This window comes from Eriocheir sinensis, chromosome 24 (genome assembly GCF_024679095.1).
Source record: "Eriocheir sinensis breed Jianghai 21 chromosome 24, ASM2467909v1, whole genome shotgun sequence".
In the NCBI taxonomy this organism is placed as follows: Eukaryota; Metazoa; Arthropoda; class Malacostraca; order Decapoda; family Varunidae; genus Eriocheir; species Eriocheir sinensis.
Genome location: NC_066532.1, coordinates 774,294 through 797,506, shown reverse-complemented (window position 1 = coordinate 797,506; position 23,213 = coordinate 774,294). Strand labels below are relative to the sequence as shown.

General features: G+C 33.0%; 1 protein-coding gene across 2 annotated transcripts in view; it reads right to left on the bottom strand.

Moving 5' to 3' along the window:
- LOC127002669 (hemicentin-2-like) overlaps positions 1–23,213 on the bottom strand; it is a 118,446-nt gene that overhangs the window by 22,166 nt on the left and 73,067 nt on the right. For both annotated transcript variants that reach the window (XM_050868712.1, XM_050868711.1), the window contains one exon: positions 829–1,030. In XM_050868712.1, coding sequence (XP_050724669.1) covers positions 829–1,030 — 202 coding nt within the window. The remainder of the gene's footprint in view (positions 1–828; positions 1,031–23,213) is intronic.

The following is a 23,213-nucleotide window of genomic DNA, read 5'->3' as shown; positions in this document are numbered from 1 at the left end:
CTCTCTCTCTCTCTCTCTCTCCTCCGCCACCCGTCAGCTTTAACTCCGCGGAAAGAATTAATTATTTTACAACAGTTAATTAAAACACGAATCCATGTCTGCTTTATACGGCTGAATAAATAAGTAGGTATACCGTTAGAACATTCGTGAATAGATAAAACACTTACTTAAACACTACTATCACCACCACCTACTACTACTACTACTGCTACTACTACTACTACTACTATCGTTATTATTATCATGTGTTTTTTCTATGGAGGGTCACTAGTGTTTGTGTGATTAATGTGAGTTCCGTGAAGCAATGTGTCGCGCCCTTCGCTATACACATGCGAGGGCGGCTGACGGCGACTGATTGAAGGGAGGGGCGATATTGTACTGCTGCGAGGGTGGTGGTGGTGGTGGTGGTGGTGGTGACAGTGTAGGTGACTATGGTGATGGGAGGAAGGAGAGTGACACAGACAGACACACTTTTGAAAATGTACCATGATTTATTATTATTAGTATCATTACCACTCGTCCCACTACTGCTACTTTTAATCTACTACTACTACTACTACTACTACTACAACTACTACTACTACTACCACCATCACCACTTCTCCATTCCTCTTCTTTTTCTTTTTCTTCTTGTTCTTCTTCTAGTTCAACTTCTTGTTCTGCTTCTTCTTCTTCTTCTACTTCTTGTTTTACTTGTTCTATTTCTTGTTCTTTTTCTTCTTGTTCTTTTTCTTCTTCCTCCTTCTCCTCTTCTTCTTCCTTCTCCTCCTCCTCCTCCAACTACCACCACCACCACCACCACCACAACAACAACAACAACAACATTACCTTGGCGTGTAGTCGAGGAAGCTGAGCCCCGAGCGGACCTGTACTCGATGCCGCTCCACCTCCACCGTGTCCAGCGTGTTGTTGAAGTACCAGGTGAAGCGAAGGTCGTCCTCGGGCTTGGCGTCCACCCGGCAGGTCAGGCGCACGTCCTCGCCCTCCGCCACCACCACGCTCTGAGGCCCGTCCACGCACACTGGCAGGTCTGGAAGGGCGGGGGATACGTCAGGAGAGAGGAAGGTAGAGATGGAAGCGGATGGAGCAGGAGATGAAGAAGCTTTGAGACTCCTTGACGTATACTGTTAGGTATGTAAGGGCGGGGGAGGCGTAAGACGAGGGCTGGAAGATATGATAGCAGATAGGGCGAGAAATGAAGACACTTTAAGAGGCTCCTCGACGCATGCAAGACCGAAGAGATTTAGATCGGTATTCTAAGATGCTTCCGCCTCCCACACCTACTATTTCCAAAGGCCATAAAAGAGATCAGTCGGGTTCTAATGAGTGTTTTAAAGGTTCACGGTACAGAGGAAGGGTTAAACTACCACCAGGGTCATACAACTAATCCTGGAAATGCTCAGAACTCCTACCAAAGCTTTGTTAAATATGTGAGCTTGGGCGTCAAAATGTTTAAAAATATTACCGTAAATGAGAGAAGAAGAGATACGAAAGCAGATAAGGCGAGAGATGAAGACGAAATGAGAGAGAGAGAGAGAGAGAGAGAGAGAGAGAGAGAGAGAGAGAGAGAGAGAGAGAGAGAGAGAGAGAGAGAGATGGGAGATAGCTCAAGAGGTAAAAATGCAATGCTTAATGTTTAAAGACAGAGATAAAAGATAAGTAGGTAGGCTGAGAAATAGAGACATCAATTAAGGGAGAAGGTTAGACATATAGGCAGATATCTCGAGATAAAGATACGATAACAAGGCTGGTATAAAGACAGGTAGGTAGAGGGATAAAGTAATGATAGAAAAAGACAAATATGAAGATAGATATGGCGATAAACCCGTAATGATAAAAGATAGATGTGAAAATAGGTAGGTATAGAGAGGCAAACAGATTTAATCGGTCACTAGGTAGGTAAGTAAGTCTGTGATGAAATAGGAAGGTAGATATAAAGGTAGAGAGATAGATGAAGGTGTGAGAGGGAGAAAGGTAGATATGTCGAGTAACGAAGAAGTAATCATAGAAAAAAAGGAAATAGAACGAAGGAAAGGAGGGAATTAGAAAGAGAAAGGTTAGGAAAGGGAGGGAGATCGAAAGAAGGAAATAAAAGCACAGAAAATGGAATGGAAATTAAGTAGCCATGAAAATCGAAAAGGAAAAAAGCGAAGCGAAATAAAACAATGTGATGTAAACTTATAGAATGCAGTGTAGTGAAGTGTAGCCTAAAGTGATTGAAGGAAAGGTATAAAGAGAGGAAAGTAAAAATAAGGGAAGATTAAGGGTAATGACATCATGACAAAGATAATTATACAGCTAAGCAGGTACAGATAGGCAAACAGGTTAATAGGTCACTAGACTGTTAGGGAGGTTGGCACACACACACACACACACACACACACACACACACACACACACACACTCGAAGTCAAATCCAAACAAGAAACAGACGATTTACTCAATGAACGCATCCAACCGCTGTTTTTCTCCGGCCGAAGGGGAAGCGCCGAAAAAAAGGGGAACAAATACCGGAGAAAACACACACACACACACACACACACACACACACACACACACACACGGACACACATTTCCCGCCTCGCCTCCTTCAGTCCACCCGCAAAAGTACGACAGCCCGGACGAAGACGAAGAGGGACGATTGAAGACGAGGACGCAGAGGGAAGGCGCTGATGGTTATTGCCTCTGTGATGGACGCCCGCCTGACCTTCCCTTCCCTGCCCTTCCGTCAGTTTAGGCTACACTTCACTGCGTTACACTATACACTACACTGCGTTCTATATAGTTTACATTACATTGTTTTATTTCGCTTCCCTTTTTTTCCTTTTCTATTTCCATGGCTTCTTGATTTCATTCCATTTCCTGTGCTTTTCTTTTCTTTTTTCGATCTCCCTCCCTTTCCTAGTCTTTCTCTTTCCAATTCCCTCCTTTCCTTCTTTCTATTTCCTTTTTTTCTTTATCTAGACTTACAGTTCCTCTCCCTTTTCTTCTTTTCCTATTCCTTTTCCGCTTCGCTTTTCTTTCTTTAAATTTACATGACTTATCTTGAGTTACTTTCCATTTCCTTTCCTTTTTTTCTATATCCTTTCCGTTCTGTCTCTCCATTTATCTCTTCTCCTCTGTATTCCCTTTCCTTTCCCCTTTTCCTCCTCTCTTAGCCTTTCCGTCCTTTCCGCTTCTGTCTCTTTCCTTTCCTTTCCGCTCTATCTCTCCAGTCATCTCTTCTCTATATTCCGTTTCCTTTCCTTTTTTCTCCTCTCTTAGCCTCTCCGTCATTTTCGCTTCTTTCTCTTTCCTTGAACTGATTATTTCCTCTCCTATTCCCTTTTCATCACTTTTATCCTCATTCCTTTCATTCTCTCCTCTTCCCTTCCTTTTATTTCCTTCCCTTCTCTTGGTGTGTGTGTGTGTGTGTGTGTGTGTGTGTGTGTGTGTGTGTGTGTGTGTGTGTGTGTGTGTGTGTGTGTGTGTGTGTGTGTCAGCAGGGGGGTTGGGTGCCACACGAGTCAGTATATTCAGTGTGTATGTATATTCTGTATTTATTTTATGCATTTTTCGCTTAGGTAATGTACTGGAACTCTCCCGCCCCTAAAGAGAAAGAAAAACAAAAAAAAGAAAAACCTAATATTTCTGATGCAGAGCGCAAACACAGGTATAGTTGTAAATATTTATAGCCGTGTAGACACCATGAATTATGTCGAGTGAGGTCAGGTTACGTTACACAAGGCTTATCATTATATTATTATTATTATTATTATTATTATTATTATTATTATTATTATTTAGCACCAGGTAATTTATAGTGGCGGAAAAATACAAATTATGCTTAATTAGGTTACGTTCTGCAAGTCTTTTTTCTTCTTCTTCTTCTTCTTCTTCTTCTTCTTCTTCTTCTTCTTATTAGTATTATTATTTAACACTGGGTAATTTGTAGTGGCGGAGAAGTACAAATTATGCTTAGCTTGGTTAGGTTACGCAAGTCATTTTCTTCTTATTTAACACCAGGTAATTTGCAGTGGCGGAAAAGTACAAATTATGCTTAGCTTGGTTAGGTTACGCAAGTCTTCTTCTTCTTCTTCTTATTTAACACAGAGTAATTGGTAGTGGCGGAAAGGTACCAATTATGCTTAGTTAGGGCATTCCATTGGTTAAAATTACACAGCTTTCTTTCCCTTTGATAATTTTCCTATAAACACTTCACTATTTATTTCCCGATCCATAGTCCATACATATATCTAACCTTTATTTAAACCTTTCTATCGCATTCGCATTAACTAAACTACTAGATTGGGTTAAATTAGATTGTTCGAAAACAGAGAGCAAAGGAGAGGAGACTTTAAACGAACCAACTTCCTGACCATTTACTAATAAGCCTTCACTTGCCCATCCAAACATTTATCTAACCTTATTTTCCACCTTTCTATCGCATTCGCATTAACTATACCACTAGGCTGGGTTAGATTAGATTGTTCAGAAGAAGAGAGCGAAGGAGAGGAGACTTTCAACGAAGCGGAGAGCGGCCAGGAAGTCAAGTCGTGAGTCAGTGTCAACACGCGCGAGTCGGGTGAAGTAATTTGCGTGCGTCGAGACCTTGCCAAACAGAAAGATGTGTACTCGACTCTGCAAACACTCGCTTGTACACACGTGAGGGAAGGGGGATGGGGGCAGGAGGGGCTCAAAGGGCGAGGCTCCACGCTGTAATAATATGACTGGGTGGAGGTGGTGGTGGTGGTCTTGGTAGTGGTAGTAAACAGTTTGGTAGATGTGGTGATGATAGTTTTCGTTTCCAGCTACTACCACTACTACTACTACTACTACTACCACTACTACAACTATATACTACTGCTTCTACTACTACTACACTATTACTACTAATACCGCTTTTCTAACTAAGATTTTAATACCCATCCCCTTTCCCGCGTTCCTGGCTCTGAAATTCCAACCGTATGATTCTTGATTATTTTCTCCCCCTTGTTAGAAGCAACGAGTCTCCGCGAATTACATACATAGAGATAAATAAATAAATGTGTGGATAGAGAGAAGGGAGAATAAGGGGATAAATAAGTAAATAAATGAATAAAGAGATTGCATTGGGGACAGGGTAATAGAGGAGGTAATTGGAGAGAGAGAGAGAGAGAGAGAGAGAGAGAGAGAGAGAGAGAGAGAGAGAGAGAATAAATAGAAAGTATGGTAGATTGAAAATGAGATAGACAGAGGCAGGGGACACACACACACACACACACACACACTCTCTCTCTCTCTCTCTCTCTCTCTCTCTCTGGTGGGTGTTGTCATGAAGATTAATAGGTGATCGGACCACCACCACCACCACAACCTCCCCTACCTCTCCCCAACCACCATCAACATCACCACCACCACCACCACCACCACCACCATCGACTCCCCCCCCCCCCTCCAACCATTACTACCACCACTACCAACCACCAACCACCTTCAACTCTTTCCCCCACCACCACCGTCACCTCCCGGAATGGTGTGTGCCTCGCGTGTTCAGTTTCAGCTCCGCGAGGAAGAAAAATCGGTGTCACTTTGTCTCTTTTTGGTCCCTCGAGAGAAACGAAAGAAAGAAAACATTAGCCTCTGGAAGTCCTTTGCTGTTAGTCTTTCTTGATCGCTTCAAATAAAGAAAGGGCGTCATTTACAAGAGTTTGATTGCCTAGAAAGAGAATTACGACACGTTTTGTTTTGGTCTCTTAATAAAAAAAAGAACATTGCCTCTGAAAGTCCCTTGCTGTTTGTCTCTCTTTATCGCTTCAGTTATAAAAGAAAAGTGCAATTTAAAAGGGTGTGATCGGCTAGACAGGGAATAAGTAACCTTTAGATCGCTCGAGAGAAACAGAAACGCGAGAAAGAAAACATTAGCATCTGAAAGCGCTTTGTTCTTTGTCTTTGTTTATCGCCTCAAATAAAAAAAAGGGTGCCATTTAAAAGCGTGATCGGCTAGACTGGGAATTAAGTAACATTTAGATCGCTCGAGAGAAACAGAAACGCGAGAAAGAAAACATTAGCCTCTGAAAGTCGTTTGTTCTTTGTCTTTGTTTATCGCCTCAAATAAAAAAGTGACATTTAAAAGCGTGATCGGCTAGAAAGGGAATTAAGTAAACCTTAGATCGCTCCAGAGAAACAGATACATAAGAAAGAAAACATTAGCCTCTGTAAGTCATTTGTTGTCTGCCTTTGTTTATCGTTTCAAATAAGTGTCATTTAATAGAGTTTGATAAGCTAGAAGGAGAATTAAATCCCTTCTTGCTCGCTCGAAAGAAACGTAACAGGAAACATCAGGCTTTGAAACTCTGAAACGCTCAATATAGTTCACTACTGTCTGCCGGTCTGTATTTATCGCTTCCGGTCAGTATTCACCGCTTAAAAAAAATAAATAAATAAATAAATAAAAAATAAATAAATAAATAAATAAATAAAAGTGTTATTTAAAACAGTATGATCGGCTGGAAGTAAGATTGTCACTATTTTGGTCCATCGAAAGAAACAGAAAAAGGAAAATATTTGGCTCTTAAAGTCGCAATACTGTTCACTGTTGTTGTCTGTCTTTATCACTTCAAATAAAAGTGTCACTTAAAAAGGGTTTGATCGGCAAGAATGAACTAAGGCACTATTTGATACCTCGCGAGATACGGAAGAAGGGAAATATTAGCCTCTGAAAGTCACGATATGGGTAAGTGATGTTGTTTGTCTTAATTATATCTTCCAAAAACCGAATTAGTTATCATTTGGCAACGGGGACGCTTCACCCTTTGTTTACAAACTTTTTACTGTTTCGGCGTTGCCTACCGCAGCACCGTGTGTGTAAGGCATTTATTTTAAAACCAAAAGTCGAAATAACAACACCATTAAAAATGATACCCATCTAACAAAGAGCAAAAATATACTAGAGATGCTAGAAAGAAAAATACAGCCGTGAACGTAATATTCAGGAGACGAAACATCTCATGTTACCTTTACTAGCCAGTATGGGGCTGCTCACGAGACGGGAGGTGGTGGCTGAGTGGTCAGCGTGCGGCCGTGGCGGGGAGGATCCGGGTTCGCGTCCCGCCCGCCGCTACAAGCTAACGATTTCCTTTTTCCAGTCATCGCCGAGTGGCGTAAGGACTACCCACACCCACATGCTATCTCAAGAGCACCTGTCAACTCGGACTCTACATTTTCTCTAAAAGAAGATCAAAGATGAACTCCGGGGGTCAGCATGACCAAGCAAGACCATAACAAAGCCCATCGGCTCCAGAAGCGAAACGTTAAAAAAGGTACGAGTCCGCGTATATTCAGTGGCCACATTTACAATAAATAAATGCAAGCCTTAAAATCTCTGTACAGTGGGTAAACTATTTTTCCCGGCCAGCAGGTACCGTGTTTGGACACTCGGCACCAAACAATAGCTTGTGTTCCGGAATCCAGAAATAGAAAAAAATAATAACCGAGTTCACCAGGAAAAACACCTCATTCACATCTCCCCGAGTGGCAGTGTGTCGCGCTACGTGTATACCCAAAACAGTCTATTATATATATATATATATATATATATATATATATATATATATATATATATATATATATATATATATATATATATATATATAAAATAAAATGATCGGCTAGAAATGAAATGAAGTGTCCTTTTTGGTTTCTCGAGATACACACACACACACACACACACACACACACACACACACACACACACAAAAAAAAAAAAAAAAAAAAATATTGGCCATTTAAGGTCTTCATAAAGTTTACTGTTGCTTTATTTATCGCTTCATATAAAAAAAAAAAAGTTAGTAGAAGGTTTCATTGGCTTGAAAGGGAATTAAGTAACCATTTTGGTCACCCGAGGGAAACAGAAGAAAGAAAATATTAGCCTCTGAAAGTCTTGCCATAGTTCACTGTCATTTAGAAAGGGTTTGGGATTGTCATATTTTCAGCACCTAAGATAAAGAAAACATTAGCTACTAAAAGTCGTAATAAAGTTTAATGTTAATGTTTATCTTTGTTTATCGCTATGCATATAAAAAGTGTCATTTAAAGAGTTTGATAGGCTAGAAAGGAAATTGGGTAACCCTTTGGTCCATCGAGAGAAACGGAAGAAAGAAAACATTAGCCTCGTCAAGTCGCTTATTGTTTGTCTTCACTTATCGCTACACATGAAAAAATAGTCATTAAAAAGGGTTTGATCGGCTACAAAAGGAATAAAGTAACCTTTTTATCGCTCGCAAGAAAGAGCAAGGGAAGAATAAAAACATTAGCCTCTGAAAGTTGCAATATAGTTTAGTGTTGTTTGTCGGTCTGTATTTATTGCTTCAAATTCAAGTGGTATGCAATAGGGAGTGTTTGATCTGCTAGAAAAGGAATGATCACTTTCAGGAGTGTCGAGATAACATAAGAAAGATATTAACCTCTGAAAGTCTTGATATAGTTCATTATTTTTGTTTGTATTTATCGCTGCAAATAAAAGTAATTTAAAAAGAGCTTGATAGGCTAAAGAGATAATTTTAGCTTTGTTTATCACGAGATGCACAAGAAAAAAATATATATTAGCGTCTGAAAAGCCGCAATATAATTCAGTGCTGTTCCTAGTCTTTATTTATCGCTTCAAAGAGTATTATTCTTTAAAAGTTTGATCGGTTAAAAAAGGAATACAGTTACTTTTCGTTTTTTCGAGATACACTAAAAATAATATTAGCCTCTGAACGCCTTGATATAGTTCACTTTTGTTTGTTGGTTTGTATTTATCGCTTCATATAAATTTTTTTTAAAAGTGTTTGATCGGCTGGAGAGAAAATTATAACTTTTTTTGGTTTCTCGAGATACATAAGAAAAATATTAGCCTTGTCTTTGTTTATCGATACAGAGGAAAAAAGCAGCATTTAAAAGAGTATGATCGACTATGATAACTAATCTATTTTTCTTTCTCTATATTTTCTAGTTATTTCTTTTCATTATCTTCTATGCCTGTCTTTTTTGGTACTTTTCTTATTCCAATTTATAACTAACTAATCTATTTTTCTTTCTCTATATTTTCTAGTTATTTCTTTTCATTAACTTCTATGCTTGTCTTTTTTAGTGCTTTTCTTATTTCAATTTATAAGTAACTAATCTATTCTTCGTTCCATATTTTCGAGGTATTTCTTTTATTAACTTCTATGCCTCTCTTTTTTAGTGCTTTTCTTATTCCAATTTATAACTAACTTATCTATTCTTCTTTCCTTATTTTTCTAGTTATTTCTTTTTATTAACTTCTATGCTCGTCTTTTTTGGTACTTTTCTTATTCCAATCTATAACTAACTAATCTATTTTTCTTTCCTTATATTTTTCTAGTTATTTCTTTTTATTAACTTCTATGCTTGTCTTTTTGGTGCTTCTCTTATTCCAATCTATAACTAACTAATCTATTCTTTCCTTATTTTTCCAGATATTTCTTTTTATTAATTCGTATGCTCGTCTTTTGGGTACTTTTCTTATTCCAATCAATAACTAACTAATCTATTATTTTCTTATATTTTCTAGTTATTTCTTTTCATTAACTTCTATGCTCGTCTTTTTGTGTTCTTTTCTTATTCCAATTTATAACTAATCTATTCCTTGTTCCTTATATTTTCTAGCTATTTCTTTTTATTAACTTGTATGCCTGTCTTTTTTGGTGCTTTTCTTATTCCAATTTATAACTAACTAATCTATTCTTCTTTCCATATTTTTCTATTTACTTCTTTTCATTAACTTCTATGTTCGTTTTTTAGTACTTTCCTTATTTCAATCTATAACTAACTAATCTATTCTGCGTTCCTTATTTTTCTAGTTATTTTATTTATTAGCCTCTATGCTCGTCGTTTTGGTTATTTTCTTATTCCAAACTATAACTAACTAATCTATTTTTCTTTCCTTATTTTTCCAGGTATTTCTTTTTATTGACTTGTATGCTTGTCTTTTTTGGTGATTTTCTTATTCCAATTTATAACTAACTAATCTATTCTTCTTTCCATATTTTCTATTTACTTCTTTTCATTAACTTCTATGCTCGTCTTTTTGGTACTTTTCTTTATTCCAGTCTATAACTAACTAATCTATTCTTCGTTCCTTATTTTTCTAGTTATTTCTTTTATTAACCTCTGTGCTCGTCTTTTTAGTGCTTTTCTTATTCCAATCAATAACCAACTAATCTATTCTTTCCTTATTTTTTCTAGTTATTTCTTTTCATTAACTTCTATGCTCGTTTTTTTGGTACTTTTCTTTATTCCAGTCTATAACTAACTAATCTATTCTTCGTTCCTTATTTTTCTAGTTATATCTTTTATTAACCTCTGTGCTCGTCTTTTTAGTGCTTTTCTTATTCCAATCAATAACCAACTAATCTATTCTTTCCTTTTATTTTCTAGATATTTATTTTATTAACTTGTATGCTCATCTTTTTGGTGTTTTTCTTATTGCAACCTATAACTAACTAATCTATTCTTCGTTCTTTATATTTTCTAGTTATTTCTTTTCATTAACCCCTATGCTTGTCTTTTTGGTTCTTTTCTTATTCCAATTTATAACTAACTAATCTATTCTTTCCTTAATTTTCTAGGTATTTCTTTTCATTAACTTCTATGCTCGTCTTTTTGGTACTTTTCTTATTTCAATCTATTACTAAGTAGTCTATTCTTTTTTCCTTATATTTTTCTAGTTATTTTTTTTTTATTAACTTCTATGCTTGTCTTTTTGCTGCTTTTCTTATTCCAATTTATAACTAATCTTTTATTCGTTCCTTATATTTTCTAGTTATTTCTTTTCATTAACTTTTATGCCTGTCTTTTTTAGTGCTTTTCTTATTCCAGTCTATAACTAACTAATCTATTTTTCTTTCCTTATATTTTCTAGTTATTTCTTTTTATTAACTTGTGTGCTCGTCTTTTTGGTACTTTTCTTATTCCAATTTATAACTAACTAATCTATTCTTTCCTTGTTTTCCAGTTATTTCTTTTTATTAACCTGTATGCTTGTCTTTTTGGTGCTTTTCTTATTCCAACTTACAACTAACTAAACTATTCTTTCCTTATTTTTCCAGGTATTTCTTTTTATTATTTCTGTGCTCATCTTTTTAGTACTTTTCTTATTCCAATTCATAACTAACTCATCTATTCTTCCCTTATTTTTCCAGGTATTTCTTTTCATTAACTTCTATTCCTGTTTTTTTGGTACTTTTCTTATTCCAATTTATAACTAAGTAATCTATTCTTCGTTCCTTATATTTTCCAGTCATTCCTTTTTATTAACTTGTATGCCTGTCTTTTTGGTGCTGTTCTTATTGCAATCTATGACTAACTAATCTATTCTTTGTTCCTTATTTTTCCAGGTATTTCTTTTTATTAACTTGTATGCTGTCTTTTTTGTGCTTTTCTTATTCCAATCTATAACTAACTAATCTATTCTGCGTTCCTTATTTTTCTAGTTTTTTTTTATTAACTTCTATGCCTATCTTTTTTAGTGCTTTTCTTATTCCAATTTATAACTAACTAATCAATTTTTCTTTCCTTATATTATCTAGTTATTTCTTTTAATTAACTTCTATGCTTGTCTTTTTGGTGCTTTTCTTATTCCAATTTATAAGTAACTAATCTATTTTTTTTCCATATTTTTCTATTTACTTCTTGTTATTAACTTCTATGTTCGTGTTTTTGGTACTTTTCTTTGTGCCAATCTATAACTATCTAATCTATTCTTCGTTCTTTCCATATTTTTCCAGATATTTCTCTTTATTAATTCGTATGCTCGTCTTTTGGGTACTTTTCTTATTCCAATTGATAACTAACTAATCTATTCTTTCCTTATATTTTCTAGTTATTTCTTTTCATTAACTTCTATGCTCGTTTCTTTGGTTCTTTTCTTATTCCAATTTATAACTAACTAATCTATTCTTCGTTCCTTATATTTTCTAGCTATTTCTTTTTATTAACTTGAATGCTTGTCATTTTTGGTGCTTTTCTTATTCCAATCTATAACTAACTAATCTATTTTTCTTTCCTTATATATTCTAGTTATTTCTTTTCATTAACTTCTATGCCTGTCTTTTTGGTACTTTTCTTATTCCAATCTATAACTAACTAATCTATTTTTCTTTCCTTATATTTTCTAGTTATTTCTTTTCATTAACTTGTATGCTTGTCTTTTTTGGTTCTTTTCTTATTCCAATCTATAACTAACTAATCTCTTTTTCTTTCCTTATACTTTCTAGTTAATTTCTTTTCATTAACTTCTATGCTTGTCTTTTTTGGTCCTTTTCTTATATAGCTAACTAAACTATCCTTCGTTCCTTATTTTTATAGTTATTTCTTTTCATTAACTTGTATGCTTGTCTTTTTTAGTGCTTTTCTTATTCAAATTTATAAGTAACTAATCTTTTCTTCGTTCCTTATTTTCGAGATATTTTATTAACTTCTATGCTTGTCTTTTTGGTGGTGTTTTTATTGCAATCTATAACTAACTAATCTATTTTTTGTTCCTTATATTTTCTAGTCATTTCTTTTTATTAACTTGTATGCCTGTCTTTTTGGTGCTGTTCTTTTTGCAATCTATAAATAACTAATCTATTCTTTGTTCCTTATTTTTCTATTTATTTCTTTTCACTGACTTGTATGCTTGTCTTTTTTTGGTGCTTTTTCTTATTCCAATCTATAAATAACTAATCTATTATTTCCTTAATTTTCCAGATATTTCTTTTCATTAATTCGTATGCTCGTCTTTTGGGTACTTTTATTATTCCAATCAATAACTAACTCATCTATATTTCTTTCCTTATATCTTCTAGTTATTTCTTTTCATTAACTTCTATGCTCGTCTTTTTTGGTTCTTTTCTTAAACCATTTTATAACTAACTAATCTATTCTTCGTTCCTTATTTTCGAAGTATTTCTTTTATTAACTTCTATGCTTGTTTTCTAAAGTGCTTTTCTTATTCCAATTGATAACTAACTAATCTGTTTTTCTTTCCTTATATTTTTCTAGTTATTTCTTTTCATTAACTTCTATGCTCGTCTTTTTGGCACTTTTCTTATTCCAATTTATAACTAAGTAATCTATTTCTCGTTCCTTATATTTCCTAGCTATTTCTTTTTTGGTGCTTTTTTTTATTCTAATTCATAACTAACTAATCTATTCTTCTTTCCATATTTTTCTATTTACTTCTATTCAATAATTTCTATGCTCGTTTTTTAGTACTTTCCTTATTCCAATATATAACTAACTAATCTATTCTGCGTTCCTTATTTTTCTTCTTATTTCTTTTTATTAACTTCTATGTCTATCTTTTTGGTGCTGTTCTTATTCCAATCTATAACTAACTAATATATTTTACGTTCCTTATTTTTCTAGTTATTTCTTTTTATTAACATGTGTACTCGTCTTTTTGTTACTTTTCTTATTCCAATCTATAACTAACTAATCTATTCTTTCCTTATTTTTCCAGGTATTTCTTTTTATTAACTTGTATGCTTGTCTTTTTCGGTTCTTTTCTTATTGCAATTTTTAACTAACTAATCTATTCTTTCCTTATTTTTCTATTGACTTCTTTTCATAACCTGTATGCTTGTCTTTTTAGTGCTTTTTTTATTCCGATTTATAAGTAACTAATCTATTCTTCGTTCCTTATTTTTCTAGTTATTTATTTTTATTAACTTCTATGCCTGTCTTTTTGGTACTTTTCTTATTCTAATTTATAACTAACTAATCTACTCTTCGTTCCTTATTTTTCCAGGTATTTCTTTTCATTAACTTGTATGCTTGTCTTTTTTGTGCTTTTCTTATTCCAATCTATAACTAACTAATCTACTCTGCGTTCCTTATTTTTCTTCTTTTTTCTTTTTATTAACTTTTATGCCTGTCTTTTTTAGTGCTTTTCTTATTCCAATTTATAACTAACTAATCTATTCGTCTTCCCTTATTTTCCCAGGTATTTCTTTTAATTAACTTCTATGCTCGTCTTTTTTGGTACTTTTCTTATCCCAATCTATAACTAAGTAATCTATCCTTCATTCCTTATATTTTCCAGGTATTTCTTTTTATTAACTTGTATGCTGTCTTTTTTGTGCTTTTCTTATTCCAATCTATAACTAACTAATCTATTCTGCGTTCCTTATTTTTCTTCTAATTTCTTTTTTATTAACTTGTATGCCCGTCTTTTTGGTGCTTTTCTTATTCCAAGAACTAACTAACTAATCTATTCTTCGTTCTTTATATTTTTTAGTTATTTCTTTTCATTAACTTTTATGCTTGTCTTTTTGGTGCTTTTCTTATTCCAATCTATAACTAACTAATCTATCCTTCGTTCCTTATTTTTCTAGTTATTTCTTTTTATTAACTTGTATGATTGTCTTCTTTAGTGCTTCTCTTATTCCAATTTATATCTAATTAATCTATTCTTTCCTTATTTTCCCAGGTATTTCTTTTCATTAACTTGTATGCTCGTCTTTTTGGGTTCTTTTCTTATTCCAATTTATAACTAACTAATCTGTTTTTCTTTCTTTATATTTTCTAGTTATTTCTTTTCATTAACTTCTATGCTTGTCTTTTTTGGTTCTTTTCTTATTTCAATCTATAACTAACTAATGTATCCTTCGTCCCTTATTTTTCAAGTTATTTCTTTTCATTAACTTGTATGCTTGTCTGTTTTAGTGCTTTTCTTATTTCAATTTAAAAGTAACTAATCTATTCTTCGTTGTTTATTTTCGAGGTATTTCTTTTATTAACTTCTATGCCTGTCTTTATTAGTGCTTTTCTTATTCCAATTTATAACTAACTAATCTATTCTTCTTTCCTTATTTTTCTAGTTATTTCTTTTTATTAACTTCTATGCTCGTCTTTTTTGGTACTTTTTTATTCCAATCTATAACTAACTAAACTATTTTTCTTTCCTTATATTTTTCTAGTTATATCTTTCTATTAACTTCTATGCTTGTCTTTTTGGTGCTTCTCTTATTCCAATCTATAACTAACTAATCTATTCTTTCCATATTTTTCCAGATATTTATTTTTATTAATTCGTATGCTCGTATTTTGGGTACTTTTCGTATTCCAATAAATAATTAACTAATCTATTCTTTTCTTATATTTTCTAGTTATTTGTTTTCATTAACTTCTATGCTCGTCTTTTTGTGTTCTTTTCTTATTCCAATTTATAACTAATCTATTCCTTTTTCCTTATATTTTCTAGCTGTTTCTTTTTATTAACTTGTATGCCTGTCTTTTTTGGTGCTTTTTTTATTCTAATTTATAACTAACTAATCTATTCTTCTTTCCATATTTTTCTATTTATTTCTTTTCATTAATTTCTATGCTCGTTCTTTTAGAACTTTCCTTATTCCAATTTATAACTAACTAATCAATTCTTCGTTCCTTATTTTTCTAATTATTTTTTTTATTAACCTCTATGCTCGTTTTTTTGTTCTTATTAAAAATTATAACTAACTAATCTATTTTTCTTTCCTTATTTTTCCAGGTATTTCTTTTTATTAACTTATATGCTTGTCTTTTTTGGTGCCTTTCTTATTCGAATTTAAAACTAACTAATCTATTTTTCTTTCCATATTTTTCTATATACTTCTTTTCATTAACTTCTATGCTCGTCTTTAAGGTACTTTTCTTTATTCCAGTCTATAACTAACTAATCTATTCTTCGTTCCTTATTTTCTAGTTATTTCTTTTCATTAACTTCTATGCTCGTCTTTTTGGTACTTTTCTTATTTCAATCTATAACTAACTAATCTTTTCTTCCCTTATTTTTTCAGGTTTTTCTTTTCATTAATTTCTATGCCTGTCTTTTTGGTACTTTTCTTATTCCAATTTATAACTAAGTAATCTATTCTTCGTTCCCTATATTTTCTAGTCATTTCTTTTTATAAACTTGTATGCTTGTCTTTTTTAGTGCTTTTCTTATTCCAATTTAGATTGGAATAAGAACAGCACCAAAAAGACAGGCATAGAAGTTAATGAAAAGAAACACATGGAAAAATATGGAAAGAATAGATTAGTTAGTTATAAATTGGAATAAGAAAAGCACGAAAAAGACGATCATAGAAATAATAAAAAGAAATACCTGGAAAAATAAGGAAGGAATAGATTAGTTAGTTGTAAATTTGATTGAGAAAAGAACCAAAAAAGACAGGCATACAAGATAATAAAAAGAAATAAACAGAAATATAAGGAGCAAAAAATAGATTAGTTAGTTATAGATTGGAATAAGAAAAAAAGAAATACCTCTAAAATAAGGAACAAAGAATATATTAGTTAGTTATAAATTGTAATAAGAAAACTACCAAAAAGACAAGCATAGAAGTTAATGAAAAGAAATAACTAGAAAAATAAGGAACATTGAATAAGAAAAGTACCAAAAAGACGAGCATACATGTTAATAAAAAGAAATACCTGGAAGAATAAGGCACGAAGGATAGATTAGTTAGTTATAAATTGGAATAAGAAATGAACCAAAAAGACGAGCATAAAAACAATAAAAAGAAATACCTGGAAAAATAAGGAAGGAATCGATTAGTTAGTTATAAATTTGAATAAGAAGAGAACCAAAAAATGACAGGTATACAAGTTAATAAAAACAAATAAATAGAAATATAAGGAGCAAAAAAATTATTATTTAGTTATAGATTGGAAAAAGAACAGCACCAAAAAGACAAGCATAGAAGTTAATAAAAAGAAATAAAAAGAAAAATAAGGAATGAAGAATAGATTAATTAGTTAAAAATTGGAATAGGAAAAGTACCAAAAGGACAGGCATAGAAGTAAATGAAAAGAAATACCTGGAAAAATAATGGAAGAATAGATTAGTTAGTTATAAATTGGAATAAGAAAAGCACCAAAAAGACGATCATAGAAATAATAAAAAGAAATACCTTGAAAAAATAAAGAAGGAACAGATTAGTTAGTTATAAATTAGAATAAGAAAAACACTAAAAAGACAGGCATAGAAGTTAATGAAAAGAAATAACTAGAATATATAAGGAAAGAAAAATAGATTAGTTACTTAGAGATTGGAATAAGAAAAGCACCAGAAATGACAAGCATTCAAGTTAATAAAAATAAATAGCTAGAAAATATAAGGAACGACGAATAGATTAGTTAGTTATAAATTGGAATAAGAAAAGTACCAAAAAGACGAGAATAGAAGTTAATAAAATAACTAGAAAATATAAGAAAAGAATAGATTAGTTAGTTATTGACTAGAATAAGAAAAGTACCCAAAAGACGAGCATACGAATTAATAAAAAGAAATATCTTGAAAAATAAAGAAAGAATAGATTAGTTAGTTATAGATTGGAATATGAGAAGCACCAAAAAGACGAGCAAAGAAGTTAATAAAAGGAAATAACTAGAAAAAAATATAAGGAAAGAAAAATAAATTAGTTAGTTATAGATGGGAATAAGAGAAGCACTAAAAAATATAGGCATTGAAGTTAATAAAATAAATACCTCGAAAATAAGGAACGAAGAATAGATTAGTTAGTTATAGATTGGAATAAGAATAGCACCAAAAAGACGGGCATATAAGTTAATAAAAAAAAATAACTAGAAAATAAAAGGAACCAAGGATAGATTAGTTAGTTATAGATTGGAATATGGAAAGTACTGAAAAGACGAGCATAGAAGTTAATGAAAAGAAGTAAATAGAAAAATATGGAAAGAAGAATAGATTAGTTAGTTATAAATGGTAATAAGAAAAGCACCAAAAACATAAGTAAAAAGAAATAACTAGAAAATAAAAGGAACAAAGGATAGATTAGTTAGTTATAGATTGGAATAAGAAAAGTACCAAAAAGACAAACATACAAGTTAATGAAAAGAAATAACTAGAAATTATAAGGAAAAAAAAAAAGATTAGTTAGTTATATATTGGAATAAGAACAGCACCAGAAAGACAAGCATAGAAGTTAATCAGAAGAAGTAAATAGAAAGTAAGGAACGCAGAATAGATTAGTTACTTATAGATTGGAATTAGAAAAGCACAAAAAAGACAAGCATACAAGTTAATAAAAAGAAATACCTGGATAATATAAGGAACGAAGAATAGATTAGTTAGTTATAGATTGCAATAAGGAAAGCACCAAAAAGACGAGCACAGATGTTAATAAAAAGAAATGACTAGAAAATATAAGGAACGAAGAATAGATTACTTAGTTGTAAATTGGAATAAGAAAAGCACTTCTTTCGCTGCATTCGTCGGCAGCAAACGAAAACCCTTATGCATTATCCCAACTACAATAAAAAAATTACTGATACCAACTAAAGTGGTCTGTCATGAATAAGAGACGAGCTATGACGAAGAAAATACGTGTGTAGCGTCACGGCGGACATGAATGGCATGTGAGTGAGGGAGGGATGCAGCCAATCACAGGAGCCGTAACAAACGCTGCCTAGGCGCCAGATAAACAGGCTCCGTGTACAGACTATATAGTAAAAGAATTAAGTTGCCTTTTTAGATCCCTTGAGAGAAACGTACAAAGGAAACTCTGAAACTGTCAATATAAAATCAATGTTGTTGTTCGTCTATTTATCACTTTAAACTGAAGTGTTATATAAAACGTGTTTGATCGGCTAGAGAGAGAATTAAGTCACTTGTTTGGTTTCTCGAGATACACGAGGAAAAAAATATTAGCCTACGAACGTCTTGATATAGTTCTCTGTTATATATATTTAATACTTTGCTAAGTTTGCAAAGATTATTTAAAAGGTTCGAGCGCCTAGGAAGAGAACTGTCACATTTTTGGTCCTTTGATAAATAGAATGTGGGAATGGAACTTTTTTTTATTAGCATTAAAGCTCATAATTACTTTCTTCAGGACGAGATTGTTTTGAAATTGCTTGGGCATCATGGGAAAAAATTGTCGTTAGTCTTTTTCCGGTCACTTGAGAGAAAAAATAGAAAAGATAAATAAGCTTTGAAAACAGTATTATCACTTACTTAAAATATATTCTTCATTACTATTTACTTAACGTTGAAAAAACAGAGCCATTTCAAAGGTCACGGACTTAAAGAATAAAAACGAATGTCCTCTGTATTTTTGTTCCTAGTCGTCGTTAGAGTTTGTTGCTTTCGCTATTTCCTCTCTTCTTTCTTATTATGTTCTTACTGGCAAAATCTACCTCATTTTAAAACGTTTCAGGCATAGAGAAAAATAATCAATATCACTTCCTATATATTCGCATCCTCGAGACAAAGAACGAAGATAACCATAAGCCTGTCAAAGTCCTTATAGAGTTTGTTTTTCTTATTAGTTATTTATTCAAGTTTATAAAGTGTCTAGGCGTTGAGAAGAATGAGCCATGTCACCATTTATCTTAAAAAGGAGACAATATTAGCCTCAAAGCTCTTCTATAGATCGCTCTTTTGTTATTTATTAGTCTTTAAGATTTCGGGCGTTGAGAAAAGTACTATCACAGTATTTTTTTACTCACAAAAAAAAAGGAAAGAAACAATGATTCAAATTTGTTGTGTAATTCTTTTTTTTTTCATTATTTCTTTATAACTATTCATATTTTCTTCCGGGGTCGATAAGAAATCAATATCACAATTAATCTTCGGTTCCTCGAGAAAGAAAAGGAAGAAAAATGGAAACCTCTCAGTCCATATATAATTCGCTCCTTTCTTTTATTTATTTATTAGGCTATTTATATTTTTTTATTAGGTGGGGGGAGGTTGGGAAGAAAAATGTGTCACTTAATCTTCGGTTCCTTGACAGAAAAAAGCCAATATGAGCCTTTCAAAGTCTTCCCATAACTCACTCTCCTCTGTTCCTTATTTATTAGTTCATATTTATAAGGTGTTAAGCATCGAGAATAGTCAAAATAACTATCCATTTTCGCTTCCTTGACAATAAAGAGGAAGAAAGACAATATTCGCCTGTCAGAGCCCTTATATAGTTTGTTCTTTTTCTTTCTTTATTGCTATTTATGATTTTGGGAGTCGAGAAAATAATCAGTGTCACTATTTATCTTTGGTTCCTCGAGTAGAAAGGAAGAAAAAACAATATTGGCCTTTCAATGTCCTTATATACTGTAATTCATTCTTTATATTACGTATTTATTAGCCTAACCTTTACAGGATTATGAGCGTCGAGAAAAATAACCCGTCAGTCTCTTTTCAGCTCCCCGAGATTAAAGAAAAAGGCAATATTAGCTGCTGAAAGTCTTATATAGTTTGTCTTCAGTTATCTGTTTATTACCCTACTATTTATAAGGTCGAGAGGAATAATCAGTCACTATTTTTTGGTTCATCGAGAAAAACAGGAAGAAAGACAATATTAGCCTCTCGCCAAAGTCCGTTTATACATCGTTCTTTTCTGTCATCTATTTCTTAGCCTGATATTTGTAAGATTTTGGGCGTAGATAAAAGTAATCAGTCACTATTTCCAGCTCTCTGGGACAAAAAGAAAAAAAGAAAAGAAAAAGAGGAGGAACGGAAGAAAGAAAAGAAACGAAGGAAGAAGAAAGGGAAGAAATAAAAGGATGAAAAAGAAGGAAGAAAGGAAGAAATAAAAGGAAGAAAAAGAAGGAAGAAAAGAAGAAAAGAAAGGAAAGAAAAAAAGGAAGAGATGATCTTAACCTCTCAAAGTCCTGTTACTAATAGTTATTTTCTGTTATCCATTTATTAGCCTACTATTTATAAGATTTTGAGCGTTGAGAAATGAATAGTCACTGTATGTTTTCACTTCAAGACAAGAAAAAATCATCATTCTGTCAAAGTCATACCTGTATTTTGTCTAGTTATCATATATCTTAATCTCTATTTCTATTACGAAGAGAAAAAGTCGAACCAGTATTTTGTAATGTTATCATATATCTTAATCTCCCTTTTTCCATTAAGGGGAGAAAAAAGGGGAAGGATTACCAGCTCTGAAACCGTAGAGTACTTAGTTTTCATTATGTTTTTACTATTACTTCCTCGACAACAAAGAAACAGTCATTTAGAAGGTTTCAGGGAGCGGGAGAAGAAGAATGGCTGGTGCTTCGTCTATGCTTTCTTTTCTTCGTCCCTCCAGGGAGAAAAGTCGTTGAGAAAATTAGTCTCGGGAACCGTCATTACTTCTTTTCCAGTACTTCTAGATCTCAACTTCCTCGATGGTAAAACAGAGGCGATTTAAATGTTCAAAAGGAAGGGGAAAAAGTTAGTTGTCTATATTTTGGTTTGTCTTTATTTTCGTCCACATTAATAAGTCAGGCAGAAATTTGTCCCTTGAAACGTTATTACTTCTTTTTCATTATTTCTTTTTTATTACTTCCTCGATGACAAAACAGATGCATTTCCAAGGTTTTAGGCGTCGAAGGGAAGAATTCATCGCTACTTTTGTCAATATTTTCGTCTATTACTCTCTGGAATTGGAACTACTTCGCTTTTATTATTTCTATTATTACTTCCTCAATGAAAAAGCAAAGGCATTTAGAAGGTTTTAGGCGTCGAAGGGAAGAGTTCATTGCGGCTTTTGTCTATATTTTCGTCTCTGGAATTGGAACTACTTCGCTTTAATATTTCTACTATTACCTACTCAATGACAAAACAGAGGCACTTACAAGGTTTTAGGCGTCGAAGGGAAGAATTCATTGCGGCTTTTGTCTATATTTTCGTCTCTGGAATTGGAACTACTTCGTTTTTATTATTTCTACTATTACCTACTCAATGACAAAACAGAGGCAGTTGCAAGGTTTTAGGCGTCGAAGGGAAGAATTCATTGCGGCTTTTGTCTATATTTTCGTGTATTACTGTCTGGAATTGTAACTACTACGCTTTTATTATTTCTATTATTACTTCCTCAATGACAAAACAAAGGCATTTAGGTTTTAGGCGTCGAAGGGAAGAATTCATTGCTACTTTGTCTTTATTTTCGTCCACAGAGAGAAAAGGCAAAGAAAGTTAGTCTGTGGAATCGCAACTACTTCGGTTTCTTATTTCTTTGTTTCCTTCAACGCAGAACAGAGCCATTTACGAGGTTTTAGGCGTCGAAGGGAAGAATTCGTGGCTACTTTGTCTTTATTTTCGTCCACAGAGAGAAAAGGCAAAGAAAGTTAGTCTCTGGAACCACAACTAATTCGCTTACGTTATTTCTTCATTTCCTTAATCACAGAACATAGCCATTTACGAGGTTTTAGGCACTGAAGGGAATAATTCGTTGCGACTTTTTATTTGTATCTATCGAGAGGAAAAAGGCGGTCAGAAAATTAGTCTCAGAAACTCTAAATACTTCGTTCATTATTCTAATTATTACTTTACCAATAACAAAAGACAGGCATTTACAAGGTTTTAGGAGTCGAGGGAAAGAATTCGTGTCTATTTTGTCTATCTTTTTTGTCCTTAGTAAGAAAAGCAGAAAGAAAAGTACTCTATGGAGCTGTCCATACTCGTTTCATTATTTCCTTATCATTACTTTCCCAATGACAAAAGACAGGCATTTACAAGGTTTTAGGGGTCGAGGGAAAGAATTCGTGTCTATTTTGTCTATCTTTTTTGTCCTTAGTGAGAAAAGCAGAAAGAAAAGTACTCTATGGAACTGTCCATACTCGTTTCATTATTTCCTTATCATTACTTTCCCAATGACAAAACAAGAAGCATTTAGAAGGTCTTAGGAGTCGAGGGAAAGAATTCGTGTCTATTTAGTCTATCTTTTTTGTCCTTAGTGAGAAAAGCAGAAAGAAAAGTACTCTCTGGAACTGTCAATACTCGTTTCATTATATCCTTACTATTACTTTCCCAATGACAAAACAAGAGGCATTTACAAGGTCTTAGGCGTCCAGGGGAAGAATTCATTGCTACTTTGTCATTATTTTCGTCCCTCAAGAGATAAGTCAGAAAGAAAATTAGTCCCACGAGCTCTTAATTCTTCGTTTTCATTATCTCCTTAATACAACGTTTTCAATGGCAGAATGAGTCATTTAGAAGATTTTAAGGGAAGAGGAGGAAGTGGTTGCTATTTCGTCTATTCTTTGTCCCTTAAGAGAAAAAGACAAAAAAGAATATGTCTCTGGAACTGTAATTACTTCGTTTTCATTATTCTTTATTACAACTTCCTCGATGACAAAACACAGGCATTTACGAGGCTTAAGGCGTCGAGGGGAAGAAGAAGAGAGAAAAAGAAGAGAAATAAGCTTTGAAAATAGTAATGTAATTTGGTAAACATTTTCTTTATTTTTTCTTGGACAAAACAGCAGCAACTAAA